We start from the raw sequence: 17,141 nt of genomic DNA, 5'->3' as shown, positions 1-17,141 counted from the left end.
ACATGCGGTTTAGATAACATTTTTCTAAATTAAAGCTATTCTGTCTATTACAGAACAATAAAAAATGAAATAGGTAGAAGAAGGCAAGGAAAAATTAATTATTCTTTGAGCGGAGAGAGGGTTGGCTGATTTTAGTTGGATGAAAACTATAATCTGACACGTGAAATAAATGGAAAACTGACCGTGCTTCAGCTTCAACTGACTAGACCCAACAGACTATCTACAATAGCAAATCATAGTATTACTGTTAAATGATGATTGGAAATATAACACCTGTTAAACCCCAGAATGTTACTGTTTCAGCCATCATCATCCAGCTTCAAAATACACGAAGAAAATAGCCTGAGAAATACTGACTTATTCACACCACAGCGTTAAACTCTACACTGAGCATTTAAGTGCATAATCCAGATTCGTGATATCAAAGCTCTCTACAACTTTGTTTTGCCTTTGTTTTTACTGTATCAATGCTTCATAAAAGGGAAAAAAACCCTGGTATTTCTCTGTGGTGCTTTCTTCCCTAGCTTGTTTTTATAAGCAAAACAAACTATCTTTCTCTCCAACTCCTTTGCTTTGAATCAAGAAACAAGCTCCTGATGAGTGTTCATGCAGCTGATTAGAAAATTGTCTTATAAACAGCACCATTAAGTGGCATGCCAATCAGTGGTGATACAGTGGTACTGCTGGTGCCTGTGTAGATTAGAGTTATGCCCCACGCTTGGGAAACCTAAATGTACAATTCTGAGATTTCTTATTGGCAATTAGATTATAAACACTGTGTTCTAATGCTTAACAGCAGGAAAATGTATTTATCACGTGCTGTATCTGCAGAATACAGAAGGGGAAAAAACTGGAGCAGACTTTCTGAAGAAGCTGTTATGAAGAAGACCCCAGTGATGAAAGCTTATAAAAGAGGGAATTTTTTTTAGGTTTTTCAGAAGTGATGCCATAGGAAGCCACATGGGTTGTAAGATCCCTTGACATCCATTCCACCCCCATTTATTTGCATTTACTATTTAGTTTATGACATGCATCACCACCCACTTAATATATACTAAAAACAGCTGGACTTGTTTGAAAAGTTTAATTGGTTTTATCAGTAGTTTCTTATTAAAGACAAGGAAAAGCTTCAAAACATAGCTAACACAGGAAACTTGGCTATCACATTGCCCTGGGTTCAGCAGTAGCAGTCATTTTTCTCCTCCTTGGTAGCTGGTGCAGTGCTATGTTTTGACTTTCGGCCTGATGTTTTGGTTTGGCCAAGGACTTTGTGAGCCTCATGCTCTGCCAGGGAGGAGGGGAAGCCAGGAGGAAGCAGAGGCAGGACACCTGACCCAAACTGACCAAAGAGGTATTCCATACCACAGCACGTCATGCCCAGGATGTAACTGAGTTACCTGGAAGGGCGAGGACGGCAGGGTTGGAGGAGGTATCGGTTGGTGCTTGGTCGGGCTGGGGGGGGCGAGTTATCTATTGGCTAGTGCTGAGGTGTTGTATTCTCTTCCCTTGTTATTTCCTTTATCATTATTATCATTGGTGGTAGCAGTAGTGATTTGTGTTATACCTTAGCTACTAAACTGTTCTTATCTCAGCCCGTGGGAGCTGCATTGTTTTTGATTCTCCTTCCCATCCCTCCAGGAGCAGGGGGAGGAGAAAAAAGGGGGGGGGAGTGAGAGGACGACTGCTTGATTTGTGGCTTTGTTTAAACCACAACACAAATACTGACCCAGACTTGCATGAATACAATGTGACATGCTAAATACAGCTATCTGTTAACAGCACTTGGGTCCACATTCACTTGGATGGATGGAGGATGACTCTTCACTATGGCTTCAAAGTCATGGACTCGAGAGCAATGTGATGCCAGAATTAAAGTTTGCCTCGCAATTTTAATTCAGGTTCTTTAGCTTCCATCCTTTAATTATACAGTCACATGAACCAAACAGTATTTATTATTTATTTCAGTAAATAGTATTCTCTTACCTAATATACTCTGAGCCCCAATTCATCACAGTGCTTTATGCCTTATTTACTGCACAGATTAAAACCGTATTGAAAGCATGCATATTAAATTCCTCACAGGCTTCTCTATGTTACTCATTACAAGAGAATCGATAATGCCATTGCACCTGTTTAACTGTTCCAGACCAAAGGTACAGATACATTGTCAAAAGCGGGTATCTTAAAGACAATACCACAGATTTCATTTTGGAGTGTCCTTGTGCTTTACAGCACCAAGGCAGACCTCTCAGAAATGCCAGGGTGCTGAGAATTCACCTCGAGAGCCAAGAGAAATGAATGGCTAACTAGCAAGTAGCTGAAGTACCTGCATAAAGTAAAAACTCCAGATAACCAACTGCCTGAACCACAAGAAAATCCCATTTTCCAGCAGTACTTTACCTTATTCCTCCCATGTAGCTCAGTTTCTGCACTGGGAGGCTGACGTTGTACACATCTGCAACTTCAACCACAGCTCCAGAACATGCTCTAACCCCAAAGAGGATCTACTCACATCCCAGTTTTGCTACAGTATCTCTCTTTTGTTTATCCCCCTTCCTGCTGTTGCCCTGACTCCCCCATGCCCCATGTTTTTGGGCATCTTTACTGCCCAAAAGAAGCTGCAGCTGCTTCTATATCAAGACATGTATTCATCTATTTAGGTACCTTGTACTTTCCAACGCATGTGAAAACAACAGGTTTGCTTAGAGGTCTAACTGGTACGTACATCTAAAATGAGTAACTCCAGAGAACACCCACAACAGCCACCTGTTAACAGCTTATTAATTACACATCAGGATGCCATAAACATAACTTTTCAGAAGCATGTAACAGAAGTCAGTGACCACATCCACCAGACTTTTGTCCTCTCAGGAACTTCATATAACAGCAAGGAAAACCACCTTTTATCCACAAACAAAAAACGGGAGAGAGCAGATACACCTGCAAAGTGTTTATACAAAGGGAGAGCAAATGAAGAATTGAGACAATGTAGAGGTAATAGCCACCACTGTTTACCATTAAGGTACAGGAATCGATTGCTGCAGAGGAAATCATTTCCCTCAGTGCCATGTTTTTGGGGAGAAGAGATCAATCGCATATACTCCAGTATGTACTAAAAGATAAAGAGAACTAAAAAGTCCGTAAACAAATTGGAAAGGCGCAGTTAATTCTTAACAGTAGCACCCACCTACTTGAATAGCCTCCCCCCACATCTAAACAGCACACCCGTTCATTAACTCAGTCACCACAAACATGTCATTCATTAACTCTGGAAGATTTGAGCCAGACTGGATTTGTCCTCCCACTCGTCTATGCCCTTCTGTGGTCCTGCAGACACTGGAGCTGGCAATAACTCACCACATGCTTCAGAGAGGTTTCTTGTTTTGGGAAATCTCTCAGCAGGGTGACATTTACATTTATTATGTCTGATTCTAGGCATTTAAATATGAAAACAAAGTATATTTAAAGTATATAAAGATATGACAAACTAGCACATGTACTATGGTCAGTTTTTCACTGACTTTCATTCAAGCACCCCATTATGTTTCAGCTTTGCCTCTGCCACTGTCTAAATTAGATGATTTCCCAGTATCCATATGGGCAGGCTGACTGATGAGAATGCCTTTAGGGTTAAATGTCTTCAGTATAAACTCAAAGGTCTCTTTCTTGGTCAAGTTCTGCCCCCACATTCATCAGTGAGAATTCAGAGACAGCACTGAAATCCACAGAATAACTCTGGACCCTGCCAATCCAAATGGATACCTCGCTGGCTCTCTGCAGACCTCTCTCTTCCCCAGCAAGGTGCTTCATCTATACAACTCATATCCTTCAGTAGTAGCAGGGTGCTTCTGATTTTTGAGTAACTTTGGTATTCTTACCAACCTACTGCCAGAGAGATGAGGATTATCTGCACCAAAGCTGGCTGAGGCAGAGCAACCTATTTCCTCATGCCTTCAGGTTACATTTCCATTAGGAGAAGCAGGGTCTAAAGAAATGTAAGGCATGCAGGGAAGAACAGCATTTTGCTCTCTTGACAATCCTCTCAGCTCCATAGTAATAATTAAATCAGTTTCCATAGTTAGAATCATAGAATCGTTAGGGTTGGAAAGGACCTTAAGATCATCTAGTTCCAACCCCCCTGCTGTGGGCAGGGACACCTTATGCTAAATCATATCACCCAAGGCCTCGTCCAACCCGGCCTTGAACACCGCCAGGGATGGAGCATTCACAACCTCCCTGGGCAACCTATTCCAGTGCCTCACCACCCTAACAGGAAAGAATTTCCTTCTTATATCCAACCTAAACTTCCCCTGTTTAAGTTTTAACCCGTTACCCCTTGTCCTGTCACTAGAGTCTCTAATGAAGAGTCCCTCTCCAGCATCCCTATAGGCCCCCTTCAGATACCGGAAGGCTGCTCTGAGGTCTCCACGCAGCCTTCTCTTCTCCAGGCTGAACAGCCCCAACTTGCTCAGCCTGTCTTCATACAGGAGGTGCTCCAGTCCCCTGATCATCCTCGTGGCCCTTCTCTGGACTTGTTCCAACAGTTCCATGTCCTTTTTATGTTGAGGACACCAGAACTGCACACAATACTCCAGGTGAGGTCTCACAAGAGCAGAGTAGAGGGGCAGGATCACCTCCTTTGACCTGCTGGTCACGCTCCTTTTGATGCAGCCCAGGATACGGTTGGCTTTCTGGGCTGCAAGAGCACACTGAAGCCGGCTCATGTTCATTTTCTCTTCACCCAACACCCCCAAGTCCTTCTCCGCAGGGCTGCTCTGAATCTCTTCTCTGCCCAACCTGTAGCTGTGCCTGGGATTGCTCCCACCCAGGTGTAGGACCTTGCACTTGGTGTGCTTAAACTTCATGAGGCTGGCATCAGCCCACCTCACAATCATGTCAAGGTCCCTCTGGATGGCATTCCTTCCCTCCAGCGTATCAATCGAACCACACAGCTCGGTGTCATCGGCAAACTTGCTGAGGGCGCACTCAATCCCACTGTTCATGTCAGCGACAAAGATGCTGAACAAGACCGGTCCCAACACTGATCCCTGAGGGACACCACTCGTTACTGGTCTCCAGCCGGACATTGAGCCATTGACCACAACTCTCTGTGTGCAGCCATCCAGCCAGTTCTTCATCCACCGAGTGGTCCATCCATCAAATTGATGTCTCTCCAATTTAGAGACAAGGATGTTGTGTGGGGCAGTGTCAAACGCTTTGCACAAGTCCAGGTAGATGACATCAACTGCTCTAGCCCTGTCCATCAGTTCTGTAGCCCCATCATAGAAGGCCACCAAATTGGTCAGGCAGGATTTCCCCTTAGTGAAGCCCTGCTGGCTGTCACCAAGCACCTTGTTGATTTTCATGTGCCTTAGCATGCCTTCCAGGAGCATCTGCTCCAAGATTTTGCCAGGCACAGAGGTGAGACTGACTGGTCTGTAATTCCCCGGGTCATCCATTTTCCCCTTCTTGAAAATGGGGGTTATATTTCCCTTTTTCCAGTCATCGGGAAGTTCACCTGACTGCCATGATTTCTCAAGTATGATGGCCAGCAGCTTTGCAACTTCATTTGCCAGCTCCTTCAGGACCCGCGGATGGATCTCATCAGGACCCATGGACTTGTGCAACGTAGCTGCAATGTTCCATGGCAATGTAGCTAGACACAAGGAAGTGTCTCCAGTTTACTTCAGGATGGTATCACTTAGGTTCTGGAGAGCCACCTGCTCTGTGCACAGCTGTGCTGGGGAAGTCTCTGAGATGTTTTTATTCTACCCCTTCTTGGTAATTACTGCCTATTATTGCTGTATGAAAGGATCATATATACACTCCCCATGTCCCATTAATGACAGCCATCCAGCTGGGCTAAACTTACCCCTGGAAGTGGTTTGAGCTAGCTCAGAACTAAGGCACTCACATGAATCTTTCTGTAAGTAGAGTTCTACAGCAGTAATGCTGCCCCAACAGTGCTACCTGGAAGAGCATTTCTGTTTATCACCTTAAAGCAGCCTTTCCAAACTGAATGCCAGGACCCTGCTACCTTGCTTTAGAGAGCAGGAAGCAAGTATCTTACTAATTCCAAACATCCACTGAAATACATGGAAATTGACTGAACATGTGACCTCAAATTCCCATTTCAAATCTCTGCATGAGATTTGAGAATCGGCTGACTGAGTTTTGAAGCTGCTGTTCAGGAAGAAATACAAATACAGGTTTAGGGGCCGAGCACAACTGAGCTCTGTGTTCAACAGTCCTTTAATGTATGCCAAATGGTCTTTCTGGTTCAAAATCATTTAATGCAATGCTAAGCAATGCCCTCACTGTTGCTTTTGCTGATTCGCAGTAAACCAGTGGGATGCCAGGCTGCTACCATAAGAACATCTGCTTTATTGGAAAAGTATTTCAGCAGGCCTCACCTTGTAATACATTATGTGACCCTGGAAGGCAGGCAGCAAACACTCCTACGGGCAAATAGATCACTAAGAGTTAAAGTGACCTATCACTTTGGGAGCAGCAGCATCATTTCTGTCATCCTGCTCTACCCAGGGTCATAAAGCTGTAATGGATAAGGAAAAAAATACATCACTGAAGCTCTGAAGACTGATCCCAGCTGATGGACTGGGCGTCTTGTACCAGTGAAGAACAAGAGAAGGGAGGGAAGGAGAGGAAAGCAGAGGAAAGAGGAATCCAGCTGTGAAGCCCCGAAAACAGAACTACTCCTGGAAGTGCTGCTCAGTTTGCTTTGGTCAGAATGAACTTGGGCAGCAAAATGGGCCATGTAAGTTATTTCAGTTATGAAACAGGTTAGAGTGCTTATCTAAACAGCTTCACTAGCACATAGACAGCTGCCCATCCCCATTTACAGCCTTTCCCAGAACAGTCCCTTACCTCTGAGTTTTATTTTAAAGAATTACTCTTTTCATCTTTTAGACTCTGAATTCTCCTAAGACATAAAACCCTACTGGTTTTGTAATCTTTTTTGTTCCATTCATAACATGTCAACAAAACCCCAATGAAGCAAAGCAGTGAAAAAAACACAGCGCAAACATTTCAATTCTAACAATGTAAACAGCATCGAAAGGATTCTGAAACCTGTTTATCTACCTGTGAAGGTAGTAGTCAGCGGATGATCTGTTGCTAGAGAAAGGTCTTGCTCCCATTGTTATTGCTATTGCCTTTTGAAGTGATGACAGTGGCACTCTTTTGAATGGCAGCATTTTTCAGCAATTTAACTCCCTGCCTAAAGAAGCAAATTTGCATGAAAATTACCTGGAAAGCACAATCACATACCCACACAGTTTATACAAACACGATGGTATTTTCAGCACAGGTATGACAAACAGCATCTCAAAGGGCCATAGGGATGAAGAGTAAATTAGTTGGCAAGAATATTTTCTCCAGTAATTTCTTAGAAAAGGAATAATTTCTTGGGGAAAACCTACAATTATCTTCCAACCTCTTCCTCCATGAGCACTGCAACTGATTCCTACCTTCATTCTTATTTACTTTCCATGAAAGCACCACTTAGGCCCTAATGAAGAATGCCAGGTAATTCTGGCGTTATTGGATTTTTCATTACTTATTTATTAGACATGAGGACTGTTACCAGTAAGCAGCCAGGTGAGTCAAATCAGATAAAGCATTATCTGATTTCTGTGCTGTAAATCAGATTTTAATAGAGAAAAGATCTGTATCCCTTTGGGAGTGCAAAGAATATGTTTATAATGTGCTCTGAATGTGTGCTACACAGTAGCAAGTATGGGTTAAAAAAAATTTCCTCTATTCAATTTTCCACCACCTCCTCCCAAGTTCTTCCATCCAGAAGATGAGAATGAATATAAATGTGCCAAGTGCTAGGAAATAACTAAGTTAGGATAAGCATGCACACATGCTGCATTCTCACACAGACACACAAAAATACTGAATTCTGCAATATTAAAAATACAATCAAGACCTCACTGTTTCTCTGCTGCCAGGAGAATTCACAGATTTCAGGTTCACCTAATTCACCCATTGAAATAAGACCTTTGGTAGCCTACTCTCAACCCCAATACAGCTTCTGTCTCAGGTATTTTTCCTTGTCTCTATTCAGAAGCTATGAAGTGTCACCACAGGAGCTGTGAATTAGACACAGATAACATTTGACTACCCCTTGAAGGTTTTACACATTTTCATCAGCAGAGTAATCTAGATACGTTCAGACAGATATCAGTATTAAACATTAAAAACCTCAATGCAAAGCCAGCTCTTTCCTGTACTGCAGTGTTATTTGAATTCTGACTTGCTGGAAATTACTGCAAAAATCAGAGCTCCCTTCTCACCTAAAAACACATCATGTTTGACTGTTCAGACAGTTGTGGAATTAGTTTAGTGCCCCGATACTTAACACAAATATTCTGGGGACTCAAAACCTAACTTTTTAAAACCAAACTTGTTAGGTCATATTCAATTAATTCCATGACAACCTGGAGTGAAAGGCCTTTCAAGTCAAGTTTGGCTTAAGAATTCATTTTCTTTCATGATTTACACATGAAAATGGATTTATAAACCAAACCATTTTATTCATCGAGGTTTGTGAAGGCGTGTGGTCAGAGTGCCACTAACGAATGAACAGAGGAAGCTCTGCTACTGTCAGCCATCAGCAGCAATGCTGACATCTATGCAGCACTTCAATATCTTCATATTCCCACTTCTTCCCAGGTGAGCCTTTGCTTCTCCATCACAATTTACAGGAGGACTGACATTTTAGAAGCAACTGCAAAACTACAGGCAGCACAGAAGCCATCAACACAATCAAAAGTAATATTAAACTTAGATTATCTGAATGTAAGGCTTATTTATTCCAGTTAAAAATCCAAGCAAGTCACAACTAACCATATACTGTATTTGAGATACTGGCTTCCTTTTTCAAGGATGCAGTTACACTTTAATTTGTTTTATCAATATCTGAAATATAACATGGTACCACAATCTGTATTTGGATGAGTAAAGGTTAGCTTTAGTCACATGGGCAGGAGAGCAGTTTCAGGTTGTAATGACCTTAGTTTCTCATAAACATCCTCAAGGAAGACCAGAGCATTTTTGTTTTCATGTATCTTAAATGATAACACAGAGAAATAAATAAAGGAACTAGGACATGTGAGAAACATGAATACTGAAAGTGTAGCCTGAAATGGGGTGCAGCACATCACGAAGGCAAGCACTGTCAAGATCTGAGGTTTCCTCTTGGAAACAGACAGCAACAGGGACTGCGAGAAGCAGAGATGGTGTCATGTTCACATGAAACAAGTAGGAAACAGACACTTAAATACATCTTTTCCCCCAGAAAAAGCAAAAGAAATAAAATACCAAATTAAGTGTAATAAAAGTCCCTGTAGCCCCATATCCAACTACGCCTCTAAGTAACCTGACCAAGTTTTATTACAGCACAACTAGAACCACAAGCACCCAAGCAACTGATATATCAACCCAAACCGAGATCCAAACCATTGCACCCCCCACTGCTTTCCCCTATAGCTGGCACAACTAGGTAGTAACCCTGTTCTTTCCTTTGCTTCAGCAGATTAGGCAGTCATAAACTAGTAGGAACAAAGCCATGTCATTTGTGGGAGTAGACCACCTTTAAAGCTACCATCTTTCTAATGAGTACCTTGTAAATTTGATGAGATTTATGTCATTAAACTCAAAAAAACCCTATGTCTGAAAAATAACTTAAACTAGTAATCCAAACCACCAGAAAGGACTGCAACCTCACTGCATCTATCACATTTTGACCTATGCAGTAGCCTTCTGCAAAGCAACACAGGCTTCAGAGATACTCCCTTAGTTAACGTGAGGCTACTCTGAGCTTCTTTGACCTCACTCTGGAGGGGAGAACATTTACTGAGAAATGAGAAGTCCCTCAGTGGAACAGGCCACAGGAGATAAACAGATGAAGATTTGGTACTTGTCAACTGTACCCATCAGTGCAAATGAAAATATTTAACTCATTATCAAATTAAGAGAACATCCCTTATACAATAGATTCAGCTCTTATAATCCAGATAGCAGTTACCTGGCAAGTCTCTCAAGTCCTGAGTTAATGCCATGTTTGTATCTTCTATCATCAGTGAGCCATTACTGCCTACAACCTCAATTGCACATGGTCAAACCCTCAGTGGAAGAAGACACTCCCTGGACTATCACACATCCTACTGGCCAGCACAGTGGGTCAATATCCAATTACGTACTAACTAACCAAGGCACTGCACTACAAACTGTGAGAGCCATGTGCCCTTTCTTGCATGGGATGGCTCTGAAGTCTGGCCATGTAAATCACATTCCAAGACCAGAGCCTCCCAATTACTGTTTTGCTTCCCTTGTTAATCTGTATCTAAAATATCCCATTATTTTTCTTAGTAAATACATTCTGAATGACTCAGTGGGGGAGGAGGAGGCAGGAGGATGAAGACTGTTTTCATTTTGGGGGGGTCAAGAAACCTCCTTTTTCTACAGATAAATGTCCCTGTTCTAGATCAGATGCACCTTTTCCCACTTGAAAAATAAGAGAGATCTATTCATTCAGAGTTGACAAACAGAAAATGTAAGTGAAGTAGTTCAGGGGAAGGGAGGTAGCTTTAATAATCTGTATCACATTATTATTTGTTGGTTATAACTTCATAGCTTATAACCAGGAGTTTAGACACTCGCAGCTTCCCCTCCCTGGAGGGCAATGCATCAAGGTGGTAATGTATCATGACCTCAACAAATGTTCTATTTAAACAGCACAACGACTCCCAAATGGAAAACATGTTTCTGCCTGTGACATCTCAGGTAAAAATGTATTTCTTTTCTATTTTTTCCAAACCCCCCTTCATTTCTAGATAAAAATTGGCCTGGCAGGGATACAATGCCATGTTCCACCTTCAAACACATCAGGCCCTTCAGCACTGGTGAGGCTCATGTAAACATGCCTTTAGGTTAACATCAAACCCCCCATCCCTGAGGTGTCTGACTTACTGAGGTTCCACTTGAGGCCTGTCGTGGTCACACTCTCACAGGGGTTCCCAATGGGGATGAGGCCACACCAGTCGCCTTCCAGTCCCGTGTCCACATGCAGCTTGTGCTTGCCCTGAAAGACAGAAGGGCCTCTGGAGTCAGTGCTCATTAGGGACCCAAACTGCATTTGCCAACAGACCTTGCAAGCGAACTAGAAAACACTTGGATGGAGACAGGTCCAGAATATCCCACAAAGGTTCGGAAATACTTGGCTGCAGGAATACAGATCACTGATGTTTACTGAGGGAGGAGACACGTGTGCTTAGGCTGCAGACCTCAGGGCTTTCAAAAAGTTTGTCTAGGCTTTTCTAATCAGAATCTGGCTTCGCTCATTCTTCCCTGGCTTTTCTGAAAGAGGCGCTTCTGTCAAAGCTAGGCTCTTTGTCCCTGTGAAATGAAGGCATCCTAACCCAGTCATTCATTTTTTCCCCTCATCTAAACAGCTGCTTCACTTCCTAAATAATGCTAGTCGAAGCACCACTGAAACTCCTTCATTGTTTTGACAGCATCTGTAAAAATTCATGTGTTTCTCCAGGCATATACTCTTCCCAGAAGGAAGAATACATGCAGAAACTAACCAGGTGCTAGAAAAATTGACCTAAATATTTAAAGGAACATGGTTACACTATGTAAGAACAACAAAGTAAAATTACAACACATTTTTTTGTACATGTAAGCTAAATTTATCTTCTAACTATCGAGTTCATGAGGCGGAGGAGAAGCTGCAGCTCTTCATGATGATGGATTTGTGACCAAGCTCTTAATCAGTACTTACAGACCCTGTGTGAACATCTTGCCAGGTACCAGCATAGGAACAGTTGCAAGGAAGAACAGAGTGAAAATCTTTTACAGAATAAAAAGGGGGAAAAGAAGCTGAATGATACAGATCTGGCACAGTTTGTGTTCTAAGAAAGTGTTTTATGAAAAGTAGCTACAGGAAAACAGCAAAGGCAAAACAGTGACAAGATCGGTGAAGAAATCATCCTCTGGTCTTTTCTACATGGGTAATTTCTTTCCAACAAACATGGGCTTCACCTGGAGGAATGTTTCTTTGAACGGAAGTTTTGTTGGGGTTTCATTTTATTCTCTTCTGAATTCACAGGCAAGTCAAACCCTTAAGCATGTCTTTTACACACAAATTCTGCACCACTATAAATAAAATCAGATGTACCCAGTTAATCATCTACCAAAATAAAAGAAGTCTCTGAAACATAATGACTACTTAGTGAGTAGTTTGTTAAGCAGGATGCCTGGGTTTCATAGCAAAAGAATGAAGAACAGTTAAACTATATAACTCAGGTAAATGTCCCAAGCTGCAAAAATACTGCTTCACAGTTTTAGTCTGGAAAATGTATTTAAGCTTTTTTTATTCACCCTGTTCTCTCATACGTTCATTCCAAATGCCCTTGCAAATATGAAGTCACTAGTTAGAAAGTCAAAACTGGAGGCAAAATATCTTATTGCTGAGCTGTTGCTGTCTGAGGATTCGACAGCTTCTCCTGTTAATGCCAAATGCATTATGAAGAAACAACTTCAATACATGTCATGCTCTCAGTTAACAAATGAACCTTGGAAAAGCTGTAAATTAGGGAGTATCAGACTGCATAGCTTAAGCCTGTCTGTCTGCAGAGCAACAAGAAAACCAATCCAGTATCAAGTACCTTCTCAGGATGTCCAGGTTCATGTGGAGATGAGCCATGTATTTCTAAAGTGGTTGTGAACACTTGCCTGCCAGATCCAGAGGTGTAACAAATTCAGGCTTGATAACCTTTCAGCTGTGCAATAAGGCATGCTACTTCTCTCTTGCAGTACAGAGGGAGGATGAAAGGAGAGGTAGAAGTGCAAGGTCTCTTGTTACGTGATTGCAGATATGGTCTATAATGAAGATGATGATGAAGAGAATGAAGGGGTGGGACTGCCTGTTCCCAATGGATATACACACTGCTGCTCAGAGCTGCTGGAGGAGAGAAACAAACTCACTACTTTTATCAATTAGTAAAGGAATCTGAAAAAGAAGTAACTGGCCAGAAAGAGAACCTGATTAAGACCTATATACACAAAACCTGTCCATTTTTGGACATATAAATTCAAAACCTACCACTGGGTTTGCATTTCCCATCTTATGACATTCCAGCCCAGTTTACAAATTGGAATTTAATTCAGTAGAAATTTATGCAGAAAGCTGTCTTTCTGTGCTCATGAAATAAACCTCTAAACCAAAAGATGCCATTACCAGATGCCTGCTAATATGGAGGATTTTATCACAACTTTTTCAATGTCTAATGCTTCCCTGAAGTCCCAGTTCACACATGCCAGTAATTATGTGAGAATCCTGACCTTCTTCCCTAAAAAGATGTTTTCTAGCCCTCAGTTAAGAAATTTCAAACCAGAAGGCCAAAGGACTAAACCCAAGGCAGCAAGTAAACAGGAATTTAAATATTAAAATGCCAATTATTTGTTAAAACCCACTCTCAACTGTTAAGCCAAGCTTGTGGTTTAGAGACTGGGTCACTGATAGTACACAAGGCACTTAAAGACTTTTCCTTAAATAAATCAATAAGGGATCTTAATGTTATTGAGGATGGTGGGGGCAGAAAAGGGGAATGAACACTGGCAAAAAACCGCAACCAACCAACCAAAAACCCCAACTAACCCATTCTGGTTTTGCCAAAAAAGAGTAATCAGCCAACGCATTTGCTAAGTAAAGCTTTACTTTCAAAGCACTGTGAGTCTGCCATGGGGGAAATGAGGAGCCCAAGCTGATCTTCAAACTTTTGAGTACAGATCTTTCAACTGAGCAAGACGGAACTGCTATTTGCAGAAGGAAGGGAGGATCAGAGCTTGTAATTTGGAAATACAAGTAATAATTTGTTCCATTTAAGCCTCTGTGATTAAAGGAACAATTATATACTGGCACTTAAAATATGAAACTGTTTTCAGTTTCTGCAGAACTCCAAGTTCCAAAATTAGGATTAAAACAAAAACCAAAGTTTAACTAAATAAATCCCTCCTTCTTAAGGTTTTTTCTGCCTCTGTAGGTGGTAACTGAAATATTTTCACATTTAACTTAGGAATCAAATATTATCATGTTTGAATGATACCAGTCCTAAAAAAATGGCAAATCATACAGCTGCATTGATTTTTATCTTATTAAGTCTGTTTTGAAGAACATTGATTTCTTTCTCTTCATTTTGTCTCTGATGCTGGAAAATAAGGTCAATTTCTAAGTTCAGCAATAAGAAGAAAATGTCAGAAGGTATTTTTAAGAACGCTTCATCCATATAGGTTAAACTTTTCCTTTTGATTCTAATACCTTGTGTTAGAAGAAAGTATTTAAGAAATAGTGGTTAAATATACACCCACTCCAACATTCCTTTTGCTGAGGAAGCACCTAAAGACATAGTTGTTCTGTGTCACACCTCCTAACTGAAAGGAAGTCTGATTCTAGGAATTAATACATTTAACCCTGTTCAAGGCTATAAGACACTAGAATCCTCAGTCAATTCTGCAAGCTGAAAAGCATATGAGCAGTATCAAGATAAAACCCAATAGCTTTTTGCATGCACAGATACCCCAGTACAGAGAAAATGACTTCTCCAAGTACTTTCCAGGCCCACTTGAATAAATGTATTACAATAAATGTATACTCAAAAATAGATACAAAGCTACCACATGTTATGAAAGACAGAGAGAATGATGACTGATCTTCAGAACTGCATTCTGAAGGGATGTGAAGGAGGGAAACCTGGAACCTGGCAGGCTGGAACTGGGCACAAAAGAGAAGCACAAAGCCAGTGGACAAGATGCTAGGAAAGGATAAGGAATTAAAATTAAGCCTTAAAAAACAAATGAAGAAAGATATAATAAACATCTTGGAAACTGCTGAAGGACTGTAACTGAGGAGGAAAAGGAACGAGTTACAGGATTAAAAGACAAAGCAACCTTATTCTAATTTTCAGGCTGTCCTTGCATTTTTTTTCCAGCATATACAGAATCACTGAAAACTTAACTCCCAGAAGCTGATTTTCACCTGTGCTTGCTGTGAGATCTGGGACTACAGAGGAACAGGGTTTTCTGCTCTATGAAACCTCCTCCGCTAGCTAGATCTTGTTTTCTGTAGTCTTTTGATAAAAAGCAATTTTAGATCAGCTTTATTTCAATGATTACCCCATAGATGGCAGCACACACTTAAAAACAAACAGCAGCAGCAAAAAACTAAATGCAGATGTCATAGTGTTACCCAAGGAAATGGCAAAACCCCACAATCTGTTTTAGTACATAAACATCTGGGTGCAGAAAATGGTATATTTATGAACGATTCAGGGAATAGGTGGAAACCAACACACTCACCAAAGACTGCAGCAGAGAGGATGAAAGGAACAAGGATGCAACTAAGCTGAGAACATTCATATTTCAAATCAAATATCATCACTGACAATAAGGTAAAAGCAAAGTTGCAGAAGTATTCCTACTAATCATTAGTTGTGTAAGAACTTAACAATAATAAAAGCTTTCAGGCTGAGGTTGTGAGCGCAATACAGCCATTTTTCTAAAAGGATGTATTTAAAAAGAGCTATTTTGTTACAACCCTAAAATATCATCAACTGTCTTCTCAAACAAATATGCATAAGCTGCTATTGCATGAATGCTATTCAAAGAATGTCATCTGAGCCAACCAGGCTTTTTGTGGCTCTTGAAAATAACATTATCCACAGTTCTAGTGAAGACTCAGAAGTCTAAAAGCTCTTGTATATCATACCAATGACTGCTCAAACTCCTATGGAATAAACAGCAAATTTACTGTACTTCAGTACTGAAAACTGTTGGACCCAATTCAGCTGATCCTTACTATCAGATGTTAGTGGTCCCGAACTGGAACTGACAAGACTTCAGAATATCAGTTATTTGTAAGGCAGAGTACCATCAAGCCTACCCTTCAAGGGGAGCACTCCATAAAACAATGACTTTAGAGTGAATAAACTCAAAGGCAGTAGAGACACAATAAATTACAATCATTATTAGACCCAATTAATAAACACATCTGCTTCAAACCAATTTATGACGAGGGTATAGAAAGAAATCCTGTGGAGGTAAGTGGCACTAAACTGAAAAGATTTACTATACCCTGAGGTTATGCATTGAAGTTGTTGCTACTGTACATCTGGCGCACAAATTATCCACAAAGAGGAAATGATCCCAGAGTTTCACACATCCACATGTGAACTTTTTCTACTGAAACCCTCCGGAGAGTACACTTCTGATGTAACATCGACAGCATGTTTTACTAAGCACAGCAGGTGCATCCCTTGTTTGCCCATGACCTACTGCAGCATGAGCAAGTAAAACTATTTTCTGCAGTCAGTTTTTCTAAATGGATGTATTTTAGAAGAGCTATTTTGTTAAAACCCTACAATATCGCTGTCTTTTCAAACAATTATGCATTTGTTGGATTCAACATTTGACTGATGAGAAAAGAACAATCGTAGGTGCAAAAAATGCACAAGTGTTTCTCTTTGGAGGCTGCAAGCAGTTAAATCTGCCAGCAGCGTAGACATTGCTAAAGTGCACAAATGCAGTGATGAAAACACTCATTCCCACTTGCAAATGGAATTCCACAACATTTTCTTCAGTCTACCACAAATCAGTGCAAAACACCCCACAAACACAGCGTGAAACAATGACAATGAAGAACTCGCTGGTCCTTCTCTAAAGTCAAGCAAGCCGTCACCAGCCCAGTGTGACATTTTATCCTTGAGCTTGGGCATTTGATGCCCTATCCTCAGCAGCCCCATCATCCTAGGCTTAATTAGCATTTTTAGTGATGCCTTTAAAAAAAAGCATCAGAACCATTTTCTTTACACCCATTTATGAGACTACAGAGTGTAATAGAGTGCAGATAAGAGCGAAAAGTAGACAAGCTGCTGAAGATTTCGTATTGCCTGTATAATTATTATGCAACATTGCAGTCAAATTGTCAATCTAGAGGGGCCTTCACTAAGGACACTAATATTCTGTAATTCCTAAGTGATAAAAATTACAGCATAATCTTTCTCATCATACACCAGTTCATAATACATTTTGTGTAACTGCTCATTCTTTTCATGCAC

The 17,141-nt window shown here is 41.0% G+C and overlaps 1 protein-coding gene across 7 annotated transcripts in view; it reads right to left on the bottom strand.

Moving 5' to 3' along the window:
* TPK1 (thiamin pyrophosphokinase 1) overlaps positions 1 to 17,141 on the bottom strand; it is a 284,460-nt gene that overhangs the window by 50,252 nt on the left and 217,067 nt on the right. For 5 of the 7 annotated variants that reach the window (XM_062625397.1, XM_062625401.1, XM_062625399.1 and 2 more), the window contains one exon: positions 10,996 to 11,107. In XM_062625397.1, the coding sequence (XP_062481381.1) occupies positions 10,996 to 11,107 (112 nt within the window). Of the gene's footprint in view, positions 1 to 3,324; positions 3,432 to 7,101; positions 7,238 to 9,069; positions 9,093 to 10,995; positions 11,108 to 17,141 lie in introns of those variants that run through there. The other 2 variants (XR_009966076.1, XM_062625400.1) reach the window with 2 other exon arrangements.

Source organism: Pezoporus occidentalis, unplaced genomic scaffold (genome assembly GCF_034315485.1).
Source record: "Pezoporus occidentalis ecotype Australia unplaced genomic scaffold, CSIRO_AGI_Poc_V1 ctg28, whole genome shotgun sequence".
In the NCBI taxonomy this organism is placed as follows: domain Eukaryota; kingdom Metazoa; phylum Chordata; class Aves; order Psittaciformes; family Psittacidae; genus Pezoporus; species Pezoporus occidentalis.
The sequence above is the reverse complement of the archived record's forward strand: the minus strand, read 5'-3'. Positions and strand labels throughout refer to the sequence as shown.